Source organism: Epinephelus lanceolatus, chromosome 4 (assembly GCF_041903045.1).
Source record: "Epinephelus lanceolatus isolate andai-2023 chromosome 4, ASM4190304v1, whole genome shotgun sequence".
In the NCBI taxonomy this organism is placed as follows: Eukaryota; Metazoa; Chordata; class Actinopteri; order Perciformes; family Serranidae; genus Epinephelus; species Epinephelus lanceolatus.
Genome location: NC_135737.1, coordinates 28303251 through 28327281, shown reverse-complemented (window position 1 = coordinate 28327281; position 24031 = coordinate 28303251). Strand labels below are relative to the sequence as shown.

Below are 24031 nucleotides of genomic sequence, written 5' to 3'. Positions count from 1 at the left end.
TTTATATTCATTGTCTTGTGTGGCGATCAGCAGTGATGTGGTGGTTCACTTTTACACTGTGATCTGTAGCCTATAGTTGGGCTTTAGCTTCTAACTATCTTTGTCTTTTTAACCTGTTGTTGCTGCTGAGTCAGTTTGACATCCTGGATATATCCTTCAAACACAGACTGTAGACCCCTCTGTCTGCTTCTCTCTGCAATCACTGTTTCATTTCTCCAAAAAATATGATAATAGTGCAGTTAGTCACAGTGTGGGCTCCATGCTTACTCCAACAGCTTGTCGGACCATCACAAAGGGGCGGGGCTTAGCGAAAGGTTGTGTTAATTGTAATTTCCTACTTTGTTGTCCTGTAGTCCACAGACAAAGTTAACAGTCTTCAAAGTCAAGCTATGATCGTCATGCATCAAAGACTCCTGGCTATGTTTTTGTAAAAATACATTCATCCTCATAATTATATTGTATCTGTATTTCACATATAGTGCCTGTTAGCAGGAAAACTCAGTTTGCTCTGTGCAACGCAGAATGGCTCCATCAAATATAGACGAGTCGTGCATTTTTCTCAACTTCTGGGAGGCTTTTAAAACGTGCTGCTGTGTGTCTGCTTAAAGAATTGTCAAGAGTAACTGCAATTTGAGAGATCTGCACTTCACTGAGTGCCCTCTCTAGTTAGTATTATTAGACTACAAATCAACCGGAGGTTATGAGTAATGACTCAGGCTGAGACAGGACAAAAAGGAGGCATCTTGTTCAGTAACAATTTGGGGGTCATGAGGCTACTGTGGAATCACTGTCACACACTCGTTAATGGACTTAATGAAATAAGACTTCATTACTGATACAGAGAAAAGGAGTCAGACACAAGCACAGCAGTTTTGACAGCTTTTTAATCAGGGAAAATATCTGCGCTGACTTTCACAAGTGTTACCATGGTTACCAAATGACTAGCATAAATAGGTTATATACAGGGCCTTATACAGATCAATGCTAAGATCGCGGACAGATTTCATGATCAGCAGATGGATTTATTATTTGTTTTACTTTTGAGGTCAAACTAAAATCACATATCTGCTTTCATTAAATCCTGTGGTTGGTTTGTTTGCTTTCACAGCACGAACAAACCGCACCAGACTCCTCTTTGCAGCGGACAAAGACACATCTTTTCAGGTGGTCTTGTTTCAGTTGTTTGGTTTGCACAAGGGTTAAACTGACAGCTTTCACACCAGCTCAAATCAATCTACTAACCGTACAAAGGGACCTGAGTTTGTTTTAACTGAACCCAACAGGTCAGGTGTCAAAGCACCCTTAGGCCCTGACCACACAGAAAGCATTTTATCACCTGGAAGTGCTTTTCTGTAATTTGTTTTTAATGAGAATGAAGCTTTATGCTTGTGTTTTTTGCGGTGCAACATGCCTCGTGTTTCTGCGCTCTAGGCACCTGATGTTTTTGCCGGAGCACTCTAAACTCCTCGAACTGAAAAAACTTCAACTTGGAATGGAAAAACACCCAACATCATCTTTTATTTCATTATCTTTTTTGGCATTGTCCAGTTGGATGATTTGAGAGGCGGTCTCCTGTGGTGGTCACGACAACAAGTTTACAGTTGGTAAACAATGGAGGAGAAAGTGGTGGTAGCAGTTGCTGGATACCCAGAGCTATACGGCCAGACAATAGACAGCAGGTTGTCAAACTGGCCCCGAGTCATCCGAAAATACGCCTGGAAATGGCCATATAGGCGAAGCTCCTGGACCAACTGGTGGTACTCCCCATGATCCACCCTCTTTTTTAAGGTCTCATGTACTCACAAAGATCTCTGTTTCCCTGTGCCCAAAAACTATTTACTGACAGCCTCTCACCCTCAAGAAGAGCTACAGCAAGTACCTTCTGCCTCAAAATCTTAGGACATAGATACTAACTACTGTCAAATAACTAAAATTAATTAATAAACAGTAGATTGATTACACAGGAAGGTTAGAATAAGGAGGTGAGTCCATGGTTGCCTGGCAACAATAACAAGGCGCAGCAAGCGTTTGTTTTCACTAGTGGCATTCAGTTAAAAAAAAACGGCAGGTTGGTGTGTCTCGTGTTTTGCAACCTGCAAAACACTTCCTGTGTGATCAGGGCCTTAGACAATACATCCCCCACCAACTCGCTAAAAACGGTTGTGTGACAAAGCAATACGGGGACATGAACACAATTCATAATGGACAACATGCTTTAATTTACTTGTAACTGAGAGTCCTGCACAGCTTGGGGAAAAAAAGCCTTCTGTGTCTGTGGAGGAAACTTTTAAAGTCTGAAAAATAACTCTGGCCTATAAAGGTCGGGATATTTTAGACTCTGTTGCTTCGATTTTTGCGATCCTTTTCAAAAAGGCTCCACAACCCTCTGCAAGCGTACTGCTAAATTGCTGGTGTGCCTCTTGTTGTGTTTAATATGTTGTATGATATGATTGCTTTACGGAACCTAACCACACATTTCACAGCCCTGAAGAATGGCGGAGAGCTCCCATATGTCCTTTGGAGGTCATAGTTCACGTTAGATTTACTGCCTTCCATGAAAATTGAGATTTGTGGACTTGAAGCGGAGCCAGCCACTAATATCAGGGACAGACAGATGCATGCTAATCTGTTACATCCAGAAAGAAGCAGATAAGAAACAAAAGCAGTTTTCTTCTCACACTACACACACGCCCAAACACACACCCATTTACAACCTGTCTTTTAGAGAACCAACTCTCTGTTTGGCTGTCTGTTTATTTATGTCTTGTTTTGTCAGTTAGTTGATGCTGTAGGATGATTTAAGGAGCCCTGCAGTGATGTATTTTGGAGCCACCCTTATTGCGCTATTTTTCAAATAATGCAACTGTCAAACTGGTGTGCTCAGGCTCCACTACATCATAAAAAAGACAGCATTATGTACCACTTTGCTGCTGCTCTATCCCTGCACTCAGTTTGTGAATCCACGTAAACTAACTTAGTTTGGCAACATGACACGAGATAACAGTGATTAACAAGTCGCAGCGCTTCCTCCTGCTGATACTCTCCATTTTCAAAAATAAACAAAAAGAAAACAAAGTTTTCTTTATTGTTGCAGATAGACGTTTTATTGAGTTTATGTTTTTATGTGCGTATGCAAAAAAAAAAGAAAAAAAAAGAAAAAGTACCAGCTCGCAAATCTTTCTTTAACCATGAGGCTGTTCCAAGAGATTGTCGACTACTTTCATCGACATAAATGCCTACTGCGGTGTGTGTGTGTAACTCATCTCAGAGTCATGTGCCTAAGCCACTCAAAGCCACTGTGACAGCTTTGGAGAAGGGAAAGCAAAAGCAGTAGTGTTCTGGTGTATTTTGAGAAGTGAAATAGAAGTGAAATTGTTTTGTCATCGCCACAGCGGGAAATACTTTTTTTGTGAGGTAGCTGTTTGATTGGCGATTGATTTGCCTCACACTGAAAGCCACAAAAATAGTAGTTCCACTGGAATCTAGAACATTTGAGAACTTGGTGCACCTCAGGTGGCCCAACTGTTACTGCGGCTTGAGCTGTCGTCATAGCATTCGCTTGGTTCTACCTGTAGCTGTGTAAAGAAGGGGGGTGGGGGGGGGGTTCAGATCACTTTGACACCGGACTGGACGCCTTTACCTCTTTGTCACTGCATCACTGGACAGTAGAACCCACAGAATAAGATCAACTGTCTCTGTCTGCACAACTCTGCACCTGGAATCTGTATGTGGATTCAATTCCTCTAACCATGACCTTAAGTGTGTTACAGATAGAGGTAGATGACAAACACTATATTACAAGATACTATAATGTGAGAGTATGTGATCTGCATATGTGTAAAACCTGTATAAAAGACAATTCATGAACTGATCATGAATTGAAAGCTTGTTCCTGAGTGCCACAGACCTCCAATGTTGTCCCAAAATGTGCCAAATTGTTGCACTGGATGAAATAGTCCCTCAAAACTATGCACATGGGCACTGTACTTTACTTTGAATTCATTGCATATACAGTGCTCTGCTGCTGTAAATACTCACCTAATCCCAAACCTGGCTCCCAGAAATTACATTTATATAATACTAATTTGTTCTCCTAATTACACTGTGCTGGGAATTGGTGCCTGGATCATGTTCACAAGCAGCATTATTCAGTGAAGAAAGAGCTACATTTTTGTACCCCACACAAGTCGTCGGAGGGATGGTGAGTGTACAAAGCGCCAGACTGTGACACTGGGGTTCATGTCCTGTATGTGGTTAGGTTTTAGAAAACAACAGTGCTCTGGTTAAGGTCCGGAAAAGATTGTGGTTTTGGTTAAATGGTAATACAGTCGAGTCTTGTGCTTTAAAGGAAATGTTTTGTATTTTTCAGCCTGGACTATATTTTGCCATGTTTTTGTCTAAGTGACAAATGGAACAATGATTTTTAAAACTGGTCCAGTGTTGAGAGAGAGTGCTGCAACAAAACAGGCTGCAATGTAATCCCTACCAACCCAGTCTCACTCTGAAGTTGTCGAAATCTGGTGCTTGGGCAGTGACCTCTGGCGTCAGACACAGACGAAAAAAGCCGTCCTTTCATGTCTGCATGATACAAGACCGGTCATCATTATAGTTTAACAGCACCCAGCAGCATCAGGGGGAAACATGGTGGGTAAGGAACGAAAGTTAAGGCCAAATAGGGTGGGTCGGAGGGGTGGTGGATTGGTCCAGCAACCACTGACTTACACCCAGGAGGGCAGTGTTTGCATCCGATGAGATTGTAAAGCCAAACCCGGTTCTTTTTCCTAATCCCAGCCACGTGTGTGTGTTGACAAAACGTAACCATGTGCGTTAGTTGTTGAAGGAAAAAAAAAAAAACGTCAATTAGAGGTGTTTATTTTGAAAGAGACTGTATGTAAACATTACATTTCCTGTGAAAATGGAAGTGTATTTTGAAAGAGGACAATGCATGTAAAAAGCTGAAGTGGACATGGCGTCCCAGAACGTCAACAACCAATGTACCCTGGGTACCTTGCACGCTGTATCTGGATGTGGAAAGTCCATGACCAAACCTTGGTATGTGACAAGGTCGGAGTGAGAATGTGTTGTCCCTGTGGGCAAATTGTGCACCGTCAATTTAAAGTGCTTGTTTTTGCCACTGTGAGGCTCAGATTGTCATTAGAGATGTCTGACAACCTTGTATAAAAAAAGCTACAGAGAAATAAAACATTTTTCCTTGCCTTTCATTGATCTGTTTATTTTTGTGTCCAAGTCTCACTGAGTGGGGAAGTATTGTTCTGAAATATTGTGAGAGGTGACTTGTTGCAGGGAAAACAATGGTAGAAACGAGTGCTGGGGAAAGTTTGTTGTGTTGAAGAACAGAAAGTGAGCTTAGATTTTCACTGTCATGACTGAATATTTAGCTGATTTCAACAATGTGCAAAAGTCCACAAGATTTGAGAACCAGATGTTTTCTTAAGTGAGACTTGAGCCCCTTTTACACTGCCAGATTTCCTGCAAATGTTGAGCCGTTTTGCCGGCAAGCTGTGAGCGTTTAGACACACAGAGCCAGATTGGCGAGTTGATCCGAGGTGCCCAATTTTCCGCCTCGTAGGGTAGTCATATTGGCGGAGCCCTTTCAGTTTAAACAGACCGAGGCGGCCTTCCGCCATGGGAGGGGCTGTTGAAGACTCATGGGAGGACCTGTTGATGATGCCGCACATGCGACCCACTGGCAGTGGATAAACAGGAAATAGCTGATAGCAGGAATTAGCGAGCAGCTAGTAGCAAGAGGGAAACGCAAACCTGATAGACACTGTAAAGATGAGCAACTGGGGAGACAAAGAATTGCACGCCCTCCTTGTCCTCGCAAACGAAGAGGCCATTAACCGTCAGATGACAGGAACAGTAAAGAACGGGCCGACTTACGAGAGAATCGCTGAAGGACTGACCAGCCGCGGCTTCCCTCGAGTACGTCACTGTTTACGTCACATGCTGAGCTACACATTTTGTTACCTGCTCACACCCCCATTGCCCCGAAAGAGGCACATTCTGTATAAACAAAAGTAGGCAGGCGGCATTTTGCCGCACTCCCTGATTTTGTTTTTATACTGCCAATGCTGAAAAAAGACTGATTGAGCTTTCCTGCAAATTTGCACAATTCCTATTTAAAAAGGGCTTTGTTTACACACACTAAGGAAAGACTCAATCAGCGAAAGGTACGAAAACACATTTAATTTCTCTGTAGGATCCTTTCCCTGATGCTGTCAGACACTTAAAATAACAATCGGAGCCTGTCAGTGGCAAAAATAATCACTTTCAATGGACCCAAACTGACAGTGCACACTCGCTCATGAGGATTACATTGCAGCCTGCCTTGCTGCTGTCTCTCTCAATACTGGACCAATATGAAAACTCATTGTCTCAATTGGTCACTTGGACACATAAACATCGGAAATTAGTGTCTGCGTGCAAAAAATATAGAACTTTCTCTTTAAGTCATTATATACTTTTCCAACATTTAAAAAGACTCTCCCTAACATTAACCACGTGTGAGCTTCTTAACGATGCATTAAAACGTGTTATTATGTTATAGTTGCTTTGATATCTTGCTGCAAAGGTGAATACTCTTCTGAAGTTTATAAATAAATTAGGTTGTCTGTGAACATGCTCTATGCAGCCTAATGTTTTGTGTCTTGAGGAAAACGATTTGTCCTTTTAAAAAATAACACTATACATTCCTGAACCTTTTTAAAAAAAAAAAAAAAAAAAAAAAAAAAAAAGATTTACATATCCAGTAGGAACGACGGCTTAGAGTTGAGGGCCACCGACAGGCCAGAGAAGTCAGAAACAAAAATGAAAGGGGAAGTAAAGCTTTTTAGTCTTTTCATGGGATTTATTGACAATAACAAACTATAGCATATAATCAGCTTTAAGCCTTTTGTCCTTTGAGAAGTAGAGGAGAAAACAAAACACTTCCTTGGCTTAGAGTCAGTCACGTTTTCAGCCAGTTAGTGACTCTAAAGTAAATCTGTCCATCTGTTTATCAACTCCTTAAAACACGTCACCTAACATGACGTCTACGCAGGCTAAATGTATGCTCATGTGTCTGCACGCATCAGGCGCAATAAAAATGCTAATTTTATCATTCACAGACTGCTGAAGCTTTTATGACACTGAGTTACAGTGAAGCAAGACCGAGTTAGACGGTTCCTTCCAATTTCCGCAACAATATTACAGAGGTTTGCTTTCATAGACGCTTTGTACATAACACGAGCCACACTGGGGGAAGAAATGGCGAAACACACAAACGTGCTGCAGTCATTTAACAGCTCTTCATGCCAACAGAACATGGGGCCATTAAAGTGCCTGGATGAAGGCGTGTTTGATTTTTTTTTTTTTTCTGGCATTTGTTTTATTTTGATAGTGAGGGAGAAAGACAGAACAGGCAGCAGAGACAGAGGGGATGACATGCAACAAAGCTAAGGACTCAGCCAATCCAGCGAGCAACCGCAGCGCCCTCCTACAGCACTTAATTAAGTGAAAAACATAATTCACTTTCCAGCTTCCTGTTGATTTATGTGCGCAAAGAATGGTAAAAGCATGCTATATTTAGAGCAAATGGCCGCCTTCATTAGGAAGCTTGACTCCTGGAGTAAGGCTACTGTATCTTGTCTGCCCTCCATCCCTCTGCGTTGACCTGGTTAAGTACAGACTAATAAAATCAGACCTGGCGAACATCCATCAATCACACCAGTAAAAACCCAACAGCAATCAATACCGCAAGGACTGTCTGACTGGTTATCAAGCCAAAATGTGTTTTTCCTGTTTACTCCTCTGCTATTTTTATTGTCACTTTTCCTTGGTTTCAATCTGTCTCTTTTTCTCTGAGCGCCAGTTGCTCCAGAAAAATGTCCGGTCACAACCGTCTATTAACCAGATCTGTGCTGGGTTGCAGAAATGGAAACACAACTGCTATTAAAAGTTGATGTATCTGCTGCAGTTCATACTCATCCAAAAAACTTCCGCCAAACACTGACATAAAAAAAATATCACTGAAAGCACCACTTCCAGTAGAAGTCTTCTGTGAATGTGAGAACAAAATCATATAAAAATAACCATATAAAAGTATGAAAAGTCTATACAGGGGTATGAAAGTGCTGTCTTCCATGAAGGCAAAATCAGACGGAAATTCCATCTACCTTCTTTTGCACACCACAGCAAAACAGCAATAAAGCCATGAGTTTGAAGCTTTAAAGAAATGCAGACTTTTAAAGCAGCCTCTTATTCCCAGGCCATGAGGAGTCTGGCTGTGGACTGATAACTTTGGAGGAAGAAGCACACTCTTACATACACACAAGCAAGCACACGCACACACACACAGGCGCAGAGCGGCAGGTGCACCGGTGGGTGTTGTTCACATTCAACTTCACACACCACAACGGAGTTTCCCCTTTTAAAACCTCAGGGTGTTCAAGATGTCTTCACACAAACCCCGCTCGCTTTCCTCAACTGTTTTCTTATCCTCAAAAAACTTGCTCTCCAGAGCTCAGCAAACTAGCAGCGGAGATATAATTCTCTCACAGGGTTTGGTAGTCCTGTTTGAAGAAGAGCTACAGAAGCTCCGACAATACACGGAAAAATACTAGGCCATTAGAAAAAGGGCCGGGTCATGTACGTTTTTCATAAAGCAATCTCAGCCAACAGTTTCGTGCTTGATGGTAAATAAATGACAGAGAAAAGAGAAAGAACAAGTGCACACAAATCTTCAATAAATGGGGACAGATCTTCTGTCTGTGTGTGCGGATTCAGGTGCACATGCCTCTGTGCCGCTGAGCCAGTGTGCCAGCAAATTTGCCTTTGTGTCTGCTTTTATCAGTTGGCTCTATGTGCACTGTTGAATCCTTACCAACGTGAGTGGATATGAGAACACTCAGTGACACGAGGAGAGTCTGCAGGAAAACTGAGAGAATGACCGAGAGAACCGGGCTCGACAAAGGCAGAAAGTGGCTCTTGCGCAAGGAACCTAAAGCAGGTGTCAGGCATTTACAAGGAAAATGGGTCTAGACTTGGGATTTTAAATATTGAGACGGTATGATTCCCTAACAGTGGCAGAAAGCTGGCGCCAAAGAGAGATGTCCCTACAGGTAAAAGCTCCCTTTCATTTCTTACAGAGAGGAGGAATAACAAGGAGTCCTGAATTCTGTAAGCGCTGAGCATGAGTAGTGTTTAAGAGCGTAATTTAATGAGGGATGTTTTAACACCCAATGCTGTTTAATGATTTGCTTGTGATGTAATAACTGCTTGTATTTACATGACGCCGGTACAAAAAAAAGACACAGGCTGTGTGTGTGTGTGTGTGTGTGTGTGTGTGTGTGTGTGTGTTGTCAGATGAGTGTTTTCTTACTCTCTACCCTCTGTGCTGTTGTGGCTTCATGAAAAATAGATGAATAAAGTTAAAACTATTTCTCAAACTTTTATGTTGATTTCAAAATGTTGCACCTGTGTGACTTGGGCTGTGTGTGGGAGGGTGGGTGCTGAGGGTGCTGCAGCACCCCCTAATGACAAGGAATTGAAAACACAGTTTGGCAAAAGACCAAGTCAAACCAAGTCAATATTTTTCATCCAAAACTGTCTTATGATTAAAAATAAATACAACCTCATTGTGTCAATCCCTTTTGCACACTGACTCCAAAACTTTCATCATGAAAGTTTTCGGAACAGGTTTAACGTTTTGTGTTTTTTTTCCACATCTGCCAAAAGCATTTAAGAGTTGTTTGACCAAGAGGCAGTCATAAAAAATGTGCCGTAACCGGCGGGACACATACATGTGCAAAAAGAGAGACTAACAGGATGCACAGTATCACTTCATAAATCAGATGGCCTACTTCAACAGGTCAGAAAGTGATACTGAGGTGGATTATGATGTCAAGAAGGAGGATTTAATAGAGGATAAGGACAGTTCAGCCCCTTCAGGTAGCTACAAAGCCATATGAAAGACACACGGAGAGAGTGGCCACAGCCAAGGAGGTAACTCCAGTATAGAGAGTCAAGTGAGCAAACATGTCTGTACCTTGTGTCTTGTATTGTGAATTTCGCATATATAGAATAATCAACCACATCGGACTTGATCTGATTTTTGTCAGATGATGTATTATATAACACATATGGAAAATAGGGACTTGTTGTGCAAAGGCCTTTAGTTGGCTATTTTACTATAACTAATAGGCCATCTGAACATTTGTTTTAAATTTTGAACAGCATGTGATAAGGTGCCTGTCAAAAAATCTGAAGGAAAAAAGTTTAAAATGTGCGAATTTAATGCACAGAGTGTGTATTTGCACCTGAGAAAATTCACACTGCAGCTTTTCAGCTGTATTCACCCATCCTTATGATGCGTAATTATGAATCTCACTGTGTGCTGCGATTGGCTAGTATTTTGATGCATTGAGGCCTGAGGCAGTTAGGGCCATGGACGTGGTCATGGTTAAGGCTTACACTAGCCACTCTTGGATACTCTCTGAGATTAAAGTGGTAAATTAACGAGGACATCTCAAAAATGTGCTGCCAGAAAGTCAAGTGATGTAGCAAGAGCGATACAGTCCATCATGTGAGCAAGAGGTGGTGGAGGAATAGGTTAGGCACAGGACTTCAACACAGGAGAGTGAGGTTTGAGTCCCCTGTGAGTCAACTTTGGCTTGTTACTTGAAGATGTAGTTGACGCATTATTCAGTTTTTAGGATGTATAAACTGCTGAATGTACACTGTGTACAAAACCCATTAGTGTTAATGTCACATTTCGATACGATACCATACCACACCATACCATACCATATTATTCAATACGATACGATATGATATGATACAATGCGATGCAATATGATACAATATACTTTATTGTCCCCATGGACTCAGGAGCTGCTTATGACACCCGATCATTAATTACCACATTGGCTATTCCATCCTGTGTGCATATATCCTTGTTGGCTACGGACACCTGGGTGCTACTATCATCTGCCTTTAATTAATTCCTCTGATCTGATGCGACAACATCATCACATCAGGTCAAAGTGCAAGGGTCGGGGTCAGCCAAAATTTGAAGAGAGATTTGCAGTAGTGGGCGTAAACCAATGGCTCAGAAAGGCTGAACCAGAGAGAAAGATCAGAAAACTGCCGGGACAGTTTTGGAGCTGCTTCATAGTCCCATAAAATTCCTTTGACGTGTGGGACATAGCCATTGGGATGGAGTTTTATTGCAGGCGATGATGGAGTGGATGACGAGCGGACGTATGATTTGCTGAGGGGATGACAGTGGCTTCAGTGAAGAGACAACTGAATGCCTGACACCATTCAAAATGAAATATTGTAAATTTTGGCACATGAAGTGCAGAGACAAATTGTGTCTAAGGTGAGGGAGTGCACGTTCTTTCAAAAAACAACCACCAATGTGAGTATGCGAGCAGTTTTTCTGTTGCTCGTGTGAGCTCATTCACATACACACACGTGCTCACATGTATAGTGTGCAACACCCCTCAGTGAAAATATATTCAGGCACGCATGGTGCATGGAGGGAGAGAGGGGGGTTGGTGGCTCTATGTGTGTTTTTCTCTGAAAGAACCAAGAGAATTTTATCTGGGGGAAGCAAACAATTGGCTTTTTCTATTACATCAGTGTGGCTACTGAGGCTAAAAGGACATTATTTCACTAAGACCTAAACAGTGCCTGTAACAAACTCAATCACTGATCACAAACACATGGTTTGTGGCCTTGCAGTAAAGTGATAATCAATTCTGTGACTGCCTTTTTTTCCCCCTAGCGCTGTTGAAGTGGGAAGATGACGACCATGTGTAGGTGTAATGAAACTGCCCTGTAAAAGCCTGGTGAACATATCAAGAGTGCACACAAATACACGCGCCGGACATACACACAAATGCTTGGTAGAAGGCATCCATAAATGCTGTAAGCAGTGCAATCACACGCAAAAACACACACAGTCTCCCAGGCCAGTGCTACAGGTAAGGAATTCTTATGGAGGCTTTCAGCTGTGGCTCGTCTGCCGCCCACAAGCGAGATAACGGCGACACGGCAATCACACCATGATGAATGAGCTGTGATAGGCACTGAAAATTGCTCCTTGGTGGCTTCCGAAGTTTGGTCCAGGGACTCTATATCTCCAAAGTGAAATCAAAGCTTTGTGCTCGGCCAATTCGTTCTTTCACACCCTCTTTCTGTTGAGAAAATATTGTCTCATTTGTACTCCCCCTCATCCCAAACACGCACACACACACACACACACACATGCAGACACCCAAACATCTCCATCCTCCCCTTGCGCCCTTTCCCTCATGTGTGAAATGAACCGTTCCATCTGAATCCCAATCAGTCTCAATGAGGCCAGTGACTTGTTCAGTGGCGAAATATGGCAATATGTCCTTCTCCCATTCCCACGGCTCCGCAGCTGATAAGCCAGCCACTCAGAATAACACATTGGGCCAATTGCCTCTGCTTACAAGCTACTTTGTGTGTTATCGTCTGATTCATTATCAAGGAGGAGAAGCTGGGCCAGTGACAGGTATGTGTGTGCGCGCGCCTGTCTTATACGTTTGTGTCGAGGGATGAAGAAAGGCATGAAGCACGTGTGGCTGACTGAAAAGCTGAGTAGCTTTACGCAGTTCCAACATGAATCCATTTATCATCTTTGATGTGACATCAAAGCTGCTGTAAAACAGAAAAGTTGAGCTTATGAACAGCATTATATTCCTGACATAAATAAATACAGAGCTCGTGCACTGATCACAGTGACAATCTGATGTCTGATGAGAAGCAGTTGTTCTCGAAACGTCAACTAAGAGAACGTTCGTGCATACTCCTACTTGCAGCACTGTTTCCTTCTCACAAGTTTTGGACATCACTGACACTTCTGCTCTGCTATTTAAAACAGGAAGCTGATTAATTTATGAGCAATTTATCACTATTAAGAAGTGTTATAAGTTAAGAATATATTAACTGTGCAAAGCTGCAGCATTGTTTCTGCATCGCTTAGATATGAATTCGATATGTGCTTCAGGGGCTGGAGCAACAGTGATGCGGCACAATGTGAGTGGCTTTGCATATGACACAGCGGCTTACTGGAAGCTAGAAGTCATTACAACTGACGTCAGGTTCACCATTCCTCCTCTGCAATATCATCTACTGCAGGGAGCAGCTTATGACTCACTGCTAACCATGTTGATATGCTAATAAGGAAAACAAGGGGTTCTAGTCACTATCTGGAGGCATTTATAGGCTGTAAGGGTCAATATGCTTCAAACAAAGTCAGATTGTCAGATTGTCAAGCAGGATCTGAATCCTCCTCTCTGCACGCTGACGGTGGTGGGCTGCATATGATGATTTCTCTGAAAATACAATTACTGCCTTGCGGATGATGCCTCTGCCAATCAGTCAAGTCGTAGTTTCCATTCATGTCTGTCCAGACTCATGTGATTTATATAGCGAAGACTTTGAAGAAATTCAATAAAAGGTATGAAGTGCATTTTTTGGTGAAATGTGGATGCTTCACGCACATCTTCAAATACCATACAATCAGCACATTTTCAAGGTGGACACTCAAAGTTGAGTGTCACAAATTCAGTATCTGACCAAATGTCTCCCCTTCTGTTCCTGACTTACTGTGCTAAACAATGGCCTGGAAGTGTTTTTTTATTCCACAACACAATGATATCACAGTGAGGATGACCCTTGACCTTTTGGATATAAAATTTTATCACCTTAACATTTTATCCAATGAGTTATTTGTGTCAAGGTTTGTAATTAGGGTATGAATTCTTAAATTATGGCCAATAAAAGTTAATGAGGTCACAGTGACCTTTGACTGCCAAAATCTAAACAGTTTATCCTCGAGTTCAAATGAACGTTTGTCCCAGATTTGAAGAAGTTCCCTGAGGGTGCGCCTACGATATTACATTCACGAGAATGGGACAGATGGACGGACAATGCTTCTAACCACAGCTGTTGCCAGGGTGAGGTATAACCAGGAGTTCTATACATTATACCCATGAGGCATTTATAGGCTATAATGGTATACGTGGTAAATGAAGGGCTTGTCAGATTGTTAATGAGCATCTGAATCCTCCTCCCTGCCAACATATCTTCATACAACGCTTCATATGGTATCTATACAATTAGTGCTGCGTGACAACTTGGATTAATTCTTATAAAAAATCCTTTTGATTCTTTCAATGGAATATGAAGGAATATACAGTACAGGCCAAAAGTTTGGACACACCTTCTCATTCAATGCGTTTTCTTTATTTTCATGACTATTTACATTGTAGATTCTCACTGAAGGCATCAAAATTATGAATGAACACATGTGGAGTTATGTACTTAACAAAAAAAGGTGAAATAACTGAAAACATGTTTTATATTCTAGTTTCTTCAAAATAGCCACCCTTTGCTCTGATTACTGCTTTGCACACTCTTGGCATTCTCTCCATGAGCTTCAAGAGGTAGTCACCTGAAATGGTTTTCCAACAGTCTTGAAGGAGTTCCCAGAGGTGTTTAGCACTTGTTGGCCCCTTTGCCTTCACTCTGTGGTCCAGCTCACCCCAAACCATCTCGATTGGGTTCAGGTCCGGTGACTGTGGAGGCCAGGTCATCTGCCGCAGCACTCCATCACTCTCCTTCTTGGTCAAATAGCCCTTACACAGCCTGGAGGTGTGTTTGGGGTCATTGTCCTGTTGAAAAATAAATGATCGTCCAACTAAACGCAAACCGGATGGGATGGCATGTCGCTGCAGGATGCTGTGGTAGCCATGCTGGTTCAGTGTGCCTTCAATTTTGAATAAATCCCCAACAGTGTCACCAGCAAAACACCCCCACACCATCACACCTCCTCCTCCATGCTTCACAGTGGGAACCAGGCATGTGGAATCCATCCGTTCACCTTTTCTGCGTCTCACAAAGACACGGCGGTTGGAACCAAAGATCTCAAATTTGGACTCATCAGACCAAAGCACAGATTTCCACTGGTCTAATGTCCATTCCTTGTGTTTCTTGGCCCAAACAAATCTCTTCTGCTTGTTGCCTCTCCTTAGCAGTGGTTTCCTAGCAGCTATTTGACCATGAAGGCCTGATTGGCGCAGTCTCCTCTTAACAGTTGTTCTAGAGATGGGTCTGCTGCTAGAACTCTGTGTGGCATTCATCTGGTCTCTGATCTGAGCTGCTGTTAACTTGCCATTTCTGAGGCTGGTGACTCGGATGAACTTATCCTCAGAAGCAGAGGTGACTCTTGGTCTTCCTTTCCTGGGTCGGTCCTCATGTGTGCCAGTTTCGTTGTAGCTCTTGATGGTTTTTGCGACTCCACTTGGGGACACATTTAAAGTTTTTGCAATTTTCCGGACTGACTGACCTTCATTTCTTAAAGTAATGATGGCCACTCGTTTTTCTTTAGTTAGCTGATTGGTTCTTGCCATAATATGAATTTTAACAGTTGTCCAATAGGGCTGTCGGCTGTGTATTAACCTGACTTCTGCACAACACAACTGATGGTCCCAACCCCATTGATAAAGCAAGAAATTCCACTAATTAACCCTGATAAGGCACACCTGTGAAGTGGAAACCATTTCAGGTGACTACCTCTTGAAGCTCATGGAGAGAATGCCAAGAGTGTGCAAAGCAGTAATCAGAGCAAAGGGTGGCTATTTTGAAGAAACTAGAATATAAAACATGTTTTCAGTTATTTCACCTTTTTTTGTTAAGTACATAACTCCACATGTGTTCATTCATAGTTTTGATGCCTTCAGTGAGAATCTACAATGTAAATAGTCATGAAAATAAAGAAAACGCATTGAATGAGAAGGTGTGTCCAAACTTTTGGCCTGTACTGTAAATAACTAATTGAGTAATCGAGGACTTTACACATATTCTGACTTTATGACAGCTTCAGAGTTAGAGTATCACCTTTTTTTCCTTCCTCTCCTGTTTACCATGTCAGTAAATCTCAATGTATTACTGTCTTCTTTGGTGCTAATGGTTATATTTATATGCGTAATTAAAGCAGCTAACTATTATTAGCTCAAGTGGGTAGCCAACAACCAAGTTTTATACATCCAAGAACTTCTATAAAAATGAACTGCTTGGCAACCAGACCAGGCGTCTAAGTGAGACAGGTGTTTATTTGTCAAAATGTGTGGCCACAGCGGGCTAGTAAAAGGGACTGGGAGTTTAATTGGGGCTTGGCTTTTAATTGAAGTTTTACAGTAAGTACTTAACATAAAGTTACATAGGTTAGATTTAGGCGATTAAAGTTATGTAGGTGAAGTTAATGAAAAGAAACAAGGTGACGCCGTATCTTAAAACAACTCAAATATAGTCCACAATCCAGTGAGTTCGCCATTTTTTGTGCTGTCCAAATGTGCACTCGGAATTATTGTTCCCTATATAGTAGACTTAAGTATCCCACAATGCTCCATGAAATGTGGTGTACAACCAATGATCACTAACCAAGCATGGACGGACTATAGGGGACGGATATCGAGATGGATGAGAGCAGAGAAAGCAACTCGATTACAATCTGCTGCACATGTTTAACTTATAACAAAATGTGTAATTTTTACCAGTTTCTTTGCCATTTAATAAACTGTGAATTCAATGTGTATTCGCCAGTTCAGGAAGAGATAAAAACAAATCACCAACTGATCTTCTCAAGTGCTTAACAGTTACTGTACAGAGTAGGGCTAATAACGCTAGCTAAAGTTAGCAAGCTGAGTCGCGACTAGCTCTGAGTGGCATAATACATGATGTTTTAAGTTATATTCACAAGTTATTATGTGACTGACTGGTAAAACAAACTTCAACACAACAAAGGTTAAACGAAAAATTACTTACATTATTAGGACAGATTGCAATTGTGCTGCTCTCTCTCCTCTTTTGTCTGCCAGTGTAATGTTAAATGTGAGCAGAGCAGCGCATCTCAACACAACACAAACGGCCACATAGTACTTTGTAATGCTATTTATCAACATGGGGAAAATACACTCAGTATAATTTCATGTTTTTATCATGAATATGCATGTCAGTATGTGTTATGGTTGCCTCACCAGCTGACATTGATGTAGCATGTTTTAATTATGCGCCTGCACTGATATGATTAAGTGTTTGTTCATGTTGCAGATGAGCTCACTGTACTGTCCTCTACACAGATCTCCCTACATAGTGAGTAGGAAGTAGCGAATGAGTGAATGATTCTGGACACAGCCTGTCTTTATACTACTTCTTTATTTACTCCTGTCAGGACATCGGTCACATGATCGCAGCCTTTCAGATTAAGTGCGTTCGCCTATACACCTTTCTGACATCAGTGGGCTGCATAGGATGATTTTTCGAAAAAAGTGAAAGCCCCAAAACACACCCATTTTATGCAGCAACTAGCTATGTGTCTGCAGGCGAGAATGTCTGATAGAAAGTATGCAATATTTGAACCTCTATCTCAAACTCTCTTTGAGTCTTTGATTCTTGCAAAAGTCATAAAAGCCTTTGTCCAAAAGTGTTCCCTGTAATCCCCATACTGTATTTACAAGTCAATGTGCTGAGACCACAAAAAAACATGCACAAGGAGCAGAAGTCTTGGAGAGTAAATGGGGAGGCAGCCAGGAGGAGGCTGTGACAGACAGTTGGCTTTTTGTGGCCATTTGGAGCAGCTTGAAGACATGGTCAGACAACATGTTGTGCAAACTAGTTGTGATTGAAGCATCTTGAACCTTTGCGGCCACTTTCGTTAATACCAGAATGAGCTGTTTGAGGTGCCCTGCTTGTTTAGTGTAATCTAATTTGTCCTCCAATAAAGCCAGTAAATTGTGCAGTTATTATGTTTGGCCACTTGTTAAATAACAGGCAGAGCAGGAGCAGCAAGTTTGAGTGACAGAATTATTTCCTTTTTTATCTTATTTAAATAATTGACTTGTGTTTATTTAATTGTGTTTAAATGTCAGCTGGTTATTTAAAGCCTTCATTAAGCAAACGCATGGATTTTTTTTTTCATAAGCTTTTAAGGATTCACAGATTACCGATCATTACCATGGCAGGCGATTAAATTGCTTTAAAACTGCGTACCTCGTAACAGGTAGCAGAGTGAGGGTAGTGAGAACTAGCACTCACAGGATCTATATTTACAACAGAGGCTGAGAATGGCTGACACGGTGAATTATTAGCTCCTGCTGATGCACTGTGATGTAGCCTCATCTGAAGTACTCAGGGCAAAACAATCGCGCAGCAGAGGTTCCTCTGATCCCAAGAGGACCGAGTTTGGATCTGAAAATACAAAATGGGCTTTTGATATGGTAATTGCCTGTCAACCACAGAATGTCAGCCACATGTAGATCAGCCGGGGAGCTGAGCTAATAAAATGACACGGACTGCTGTTGGTGTGAGTGTATCAGTGTGTGTACAGTGGTACTTACTAATATTGTTGTGATGGTAAGAGTCGTGTTGAAGAGGGTGTCCGTCACATTGATTGATGGAAGCTTTCTCTCCATGGACAGTCCATCTTCAGAGTGCCATAGGCCAATCTGCAAAGAGAGAACACACAAACACACACACACATACACACACACACATACACACACACACACAGATCAGTCACTAAGTCCATCAGCTGGAAAAGGCCAATAGAAACAATTTGTACTTAATTGCCTCCCTCTACTCTAAAGGACAACAAGTATGACCTTCACAAAAGACCATGTAAGACAAAGAGGAAGCACTGGACAGATCACCATGTTGGGAGACAAGGTGATAGCGAGAGTTTGTGAGGCTGCAGGGGGAAACAAAGACAACATGTGTGTGGCTCCTTGAGGAGTGAACACGGGGCATGTGTTCAATCAGAGGCAACAGAATGCATTCATTAAACCAATTACCGGCAAATCCTGTGGCGCAGAGCCACATTCTCATTTTCATTACAGCCCGAGTGGGGATTCACACCTCCACCTCACATGGTGTCTTTCCTCCCATCCCCTTTCAATCTGTCTCTGCCATCTCCTGTTTCATTCATTTATTTTCTCGACCTAAGTTTGTGAATCCCCAACACCATGATGACCGTCTCTGCAGACACGGGCATTTTGTAAATCCACTTTGCCTCTTGCTACTTTCAGGTACACATTTCTCTTATTCACCTCCTTTTTACCATAATGGCATTGACAGGGAAAAGAAAACCTTGGTGATTTGTGTGCTCCAACCTTGAGGGATTTACATGGCTGCTTTTCTACAACCCTGGAGCTTATTAAAATCTCTGCAAGCACTGGATAAAGTGAGAAATGCAAAGTTGTCCAGTAAAAGGGAGAGTGTTTTTCCACCCAATCGCCAGTAAATGTTGCCACTGTACATTTATGCAAACTATGGATTATAACATTTGTACATTATTATGTAACATATATGTTGAAACATTACGTTTCAACAACACTGTGATTAATGTGGTTATGTTCACACACAAAAAACACTTGGTACTAGTTACGAAAAAATTATGTTTCCGCTTAAAATATATGGTTTTGGTGCCACAATTGCTGCTGGAAATGCAGCAGTGTCAGAGCATAGCGTTAGTTCAGGCAGGACACTATGTCAAGCTCAGCTCACATCTCAGCTACATCAGCTGTTCTCAAACAGCCCAATCAACTGATGGAGCAGCGGACTGATGGAAGGGAGTCAGCTGATAGATCACATGATTCCTTGCTATACAACCAAATGGCGAATCTCATTCAGGGAGCCCTATTTAAACTGCTCTGGCCTGCCTACTGTTGCTGCTTCCTCTGTAAGCCGCTATACAACCCACCTCCACCCCAGCTTCTCCTTTTCATGCTGTGTCTGACTTATCAATGTCATTTCTGTTTGTCATTGATGCTGCTCTGTTCTGTTCCCTGTGGGACTTCGCTGCTGCTCTCCCTGCCTTAGGCTTTCCATGTAGGTGCATGGAAGGGCAGGGAGGTTTGCTCTCTCTGCCTCAGGTTTTCCTCGTTTGCACATGGAAGGGCAGACAGATGTACTCTCCTTACCTTCGGCTTTTCACACAGGCACGTGGGAGAGGCTTTCTGCGTAGGCCTGAGTAAAGGCAGAGAGGCCCCAGAACAGAGCCATACTGCCAAATATAAAACTGCAAATGGAAATAAAGTTTTCTTTGAATATTCTAAGTATTCTAAGTGGTCTGCAGATTGGCAGCTGTCTCGCCTAGATCTCATGCCATCCACCATACCTTTCACCTCCTGAATGACAAAGTCAGCTTACATACATGTAATCTGAGCTAGGTCACTTTTGAAACATTGATATAATACATAATAAAAGTATAAATGTAACCTATCAATGGATGTTTTTTTTTTTGTAGTTTGACAACAGAGCTCTGACTTTTCCAGTGACTATCAATACAAGAAGAAAAAGAAGAAGAAGAAGAAGATATACTTTATTAATCCCAGAGGGAAAGTTCGATTCTTCTTTGACTCTGTTGTCATTACACACATGCACAAACAGCACCTATACATGGATTAAATGGAGAGATGTCAGAGTGGGGGGGCTGCACATGGACAGGTGCTCCAAGCAGCTGGGGGTTCAGTGCCTTGGCAGTGCCCAGGAGGCACCTCTCCACATTTGGTCCAGACAGGGACTATGGACTGTGTGACTGCTGCTCCATTTACCTGCATGAGATCTAAATTATTTACATTCAAAATCACATTACCTCTTTACTGGTGATTATACGGTAAGAGTTAAGTGACTCTAGTGGCACAATATGGGTCGTGCTATTGGCAAAACAATTTCACTTTCCTTATCATGGTGGCTTAATAAACGATCATTTCATTTATGAGGCTGACGCCGAAACACGCAATTTCAGTATCAGTTACAAACAGAGCAGGTGCTTTATGTGTTGGCACAGAAGATAACCTCGGAATAAATCCAGATAATATGCAAAATATGTCTCATTATTAGTTTGTGTAATTTATTTCCAGTTTAGACTTAATATACGAGGAGTATGTTAAGAACTTGAGGTCATCCTGTCCACTGTGTTCCTGCTAAGATTAGACTGTGTCTTATTGATATGGAAACTAGGTAGAAAAAAAAAGGTAGCAATTTCAGCCTTTGATTAAATATTCCAACCTGTAACAACCTGTGAGGCTCACTGAGAAATAAAATGATGACAATTCAAAACACTGTGTTTTTGGTCATTTACATTCCAACTCTGTAATCTACCTCATTATGTAAACATTGCCACCCCTCTCTTGAAGACTGCGGAGAAATAATATCCCTTATCATAATAATCAACCTCCCTCCATTATGAATATTATATAGGAGGAGTAAATGAGAAAATACAGCATCTAATTTAGCCTTGATACATTGTTGCTGTGATTTAATCCATGTCACTGGAATAAGGTCTCTGATTATGTGCTAGAAAACCTTCGGGAGTATCCGTGTTGGTTGGAGACTGGAGAGGATGAACTGTTTCAGGATCAGTGTTTGATAGGGAAAAAGGAAAATACAGTAAACAAAGCTCTCCAAGCTTGGTCATAGTTTATTTCAAGGCTAAATTGCTAAAATTCTCAAGAGATTACAACCCATTCATGTTGATCAGTGCCTGCTTTTGGAGGCCGTTTAACTCCTCTCCTCATGCTGATGATGAATTCTGATGTGAGATATGTTTAAAAAAAAAAAAAAAAGCAAGAAAGAGCTCCCGGAATCAAAGATTTCCTTTGAGAGTATATGATCAAAAAGATCTTGCCTTCCATTTCCTCTGGTGTACTTGTTGAGAGAAACAGCACCTTGCTCATACAAATAGACAACCAAACCCCCTGAACAACACACTCCACACTCTGCTGATGATGGCCTCAAGAAACAGAGAGGAAGAAAATGTGAACATACTGTGGCACAACCAAAAGTGGACCCAGGAAATACGGTGTTCAGCAATCAGCGTACACAATCAGCTGTCAAAGTGTGTGGAGGTGGTGGGAGGCGGGAATCTGTGGCTTGGCTGGGCTCAGCAGGTGTCACCAGAGGTCTGAGCATGGGGGTGACCAAGAGGGTAATAGGATGAGGTGGCACTGTGACTCCTGCCTGGGAACATGAGGTGGAGGGAGAGAAGGAGATGAGGGAGCTGTGAGCAGGAAGGGAGAAGAAGCATATGCTGGCGGGGGAGGACCTGGTCCTTTGGTGGCCCTGTCGTCAACTCTCTTTGAGCTACGAGGGGGAGAAAATAGAGCCGTACTGTCTGTGAGTCACTCCGACTAACAGGAAGGAAGATATATACATCAGCTAATGTAAGCAGGAAAGCACACTTGGGAGCAAACACACCGTGACATTTATCAAATAGACTGAAAACCTTTAACGCCGTAATTATTCCTTGTACGACTTTATGCAATAAATTACACTTTTTATTATTGATCTGTGCAATAAAAATGGGAGGCTCCTCATTATATAGCACAAATAGGATGAAAAGATGACAACAAAGTGTCTAGAAGTTGGAGAGAGACCAATGCACAACTAATTAAACTGATGAAATATTAATCAGAGCGCAACACAGATGCCATTAATCTGACGGCCAGGAAAGAACATCAGTAATTTTACATGTCATTTTCCCTTGAAGCGCATTTTGTAATAATTTTGTAGGTTGTGCAAACTCTATAGTGAAGGGAACCTTAACCATCGCATTAATCCTGGTGCAGCAACAGCGTTGAACCACTGCATAAAACCTCATTATACACGCAGCACAACCCGAGAATCTATTAGACTCATAAGCTTTTATCATAGAGAGAGGAAGCTGCATACTCCTGTATACCAGATTGTGTTTGTGCGCAACAATATAAATAGCTGTAACTTGGTGTTTCTCATTTGCAGTGTCATTAATTTGATATTTACACTGCAATTACAACAAATAAGTACTGTGCAGCACAGCTTCTGAAACTAGGAAATTCAAAGTTCAGTCTGTTGACGAGTACGGTGCACTATTTATTTAAGTGAGAATCAGGGAGGCAGGAGGAAGAATAAGGTATAATAAGAGAGGGGGGAATAGGAGAGGAGCAGAAGGAGAAAGAAGGAGAAAGATGCAGGGGAATGTCAATCACTTACTGAGTAGGTGCGGTGAGGCTGGTGAACGGAAAGAAAATCAATGAGAAAGTATGAGGAGCAGCCAGCTAGGGAGCCAGAACATAAGGCGGAGAGAACAAGAGAAAGAGATGGCAACTGAGAGACAGAGAAGACAGACAGACAGAGAGAAACAGAGAGAGAGAGAGAGAGAGAGAGAGAGAGAGAGAGAGAGAGACAGAGAGAGAGAGAGAGAGAGCAAAATAAAGAGAAAGAGCGAGGGAGCGAGGAAAAAGAGAGAGAGACAGACGGGGAAAAGTGACAACAAGTGGAACAACGCACCTGTGAGGGATTACCCAGGGTTCATTCTGCAACCTGGAATTACAGCACGAGGAAAAGATTAGGGAGGCTGCTCACTGAAGCGTCAGGATTGGCTGATTTTCCTGTCAGAAAAATGCCGTATCCAATAGGGTGTGGCGAGACTGTGCTGTGACAAACGCATCCATCACGTATGAGAGAAGCAATAGCTACCATTATCAAGCATAATGTCATACAGCCCACTTACACCGAGGCTAAAGCATTCAGGTGTCACGGCGGTGCAAATGAGTCTGAGTCGAAAATGTGTGTGTGTGTGTGTGTGTGTGTGTGTGTGTGTGTTTCTGGCTGTATGCTTGCATGTCTGTTTGCGGCTGCATGTATTGCAGGAGCGAAATATCCCCACAGGCCTCTGAGGATGGACTTTTATTGCTCGTATTGCAACGTTATGCTATCTCAGCTTGGCGAAAATATGCTGAAGTAGATGCAGTTTCTACCCATCAGCGGACATTACCACCGGTTGAATCAGCAGCTAGTGCCCGGTTAAAACTGAACAGAGGACCGTTATATATTTAGAGCTCACCCACTCCGCCTCACAATGATCACATTGTTCAAATGATGAGCTACAGCATTGTATTAGTGTGTGTTTGTGTGTAACTGTTATGCATATTTTCTCTATGGAATAGTGAGTGGG

General features: G+C 42.1%; 1 protein-coding gene across 4 annotated transcripts in view; it reads right to left on the bottom strand.

Annotated features, from left to right (window-relative positions):
• The window catches only part of grik4 (glutamate receptor, ionotropic, kainate 4), a 438583-nt gene that overhangs the window by 32059 nt on the left and 382493 nt on the right, over positions 1-24031 (bottom strand). For all 4 annotated transcript variants that reach the window (XM_078167104.1, XM_033632251.2, XM_078167102.1 and 1 more), the window contains exon 12: positions 18435-18542. In XM_078167104.1, coding sequence (XP_078023230.1) covers positions 18435-18542 — 108 coding nt within the window. The remainder of the gene's footprint in view (positions 1-18434; positions 18543-24031) is intronic.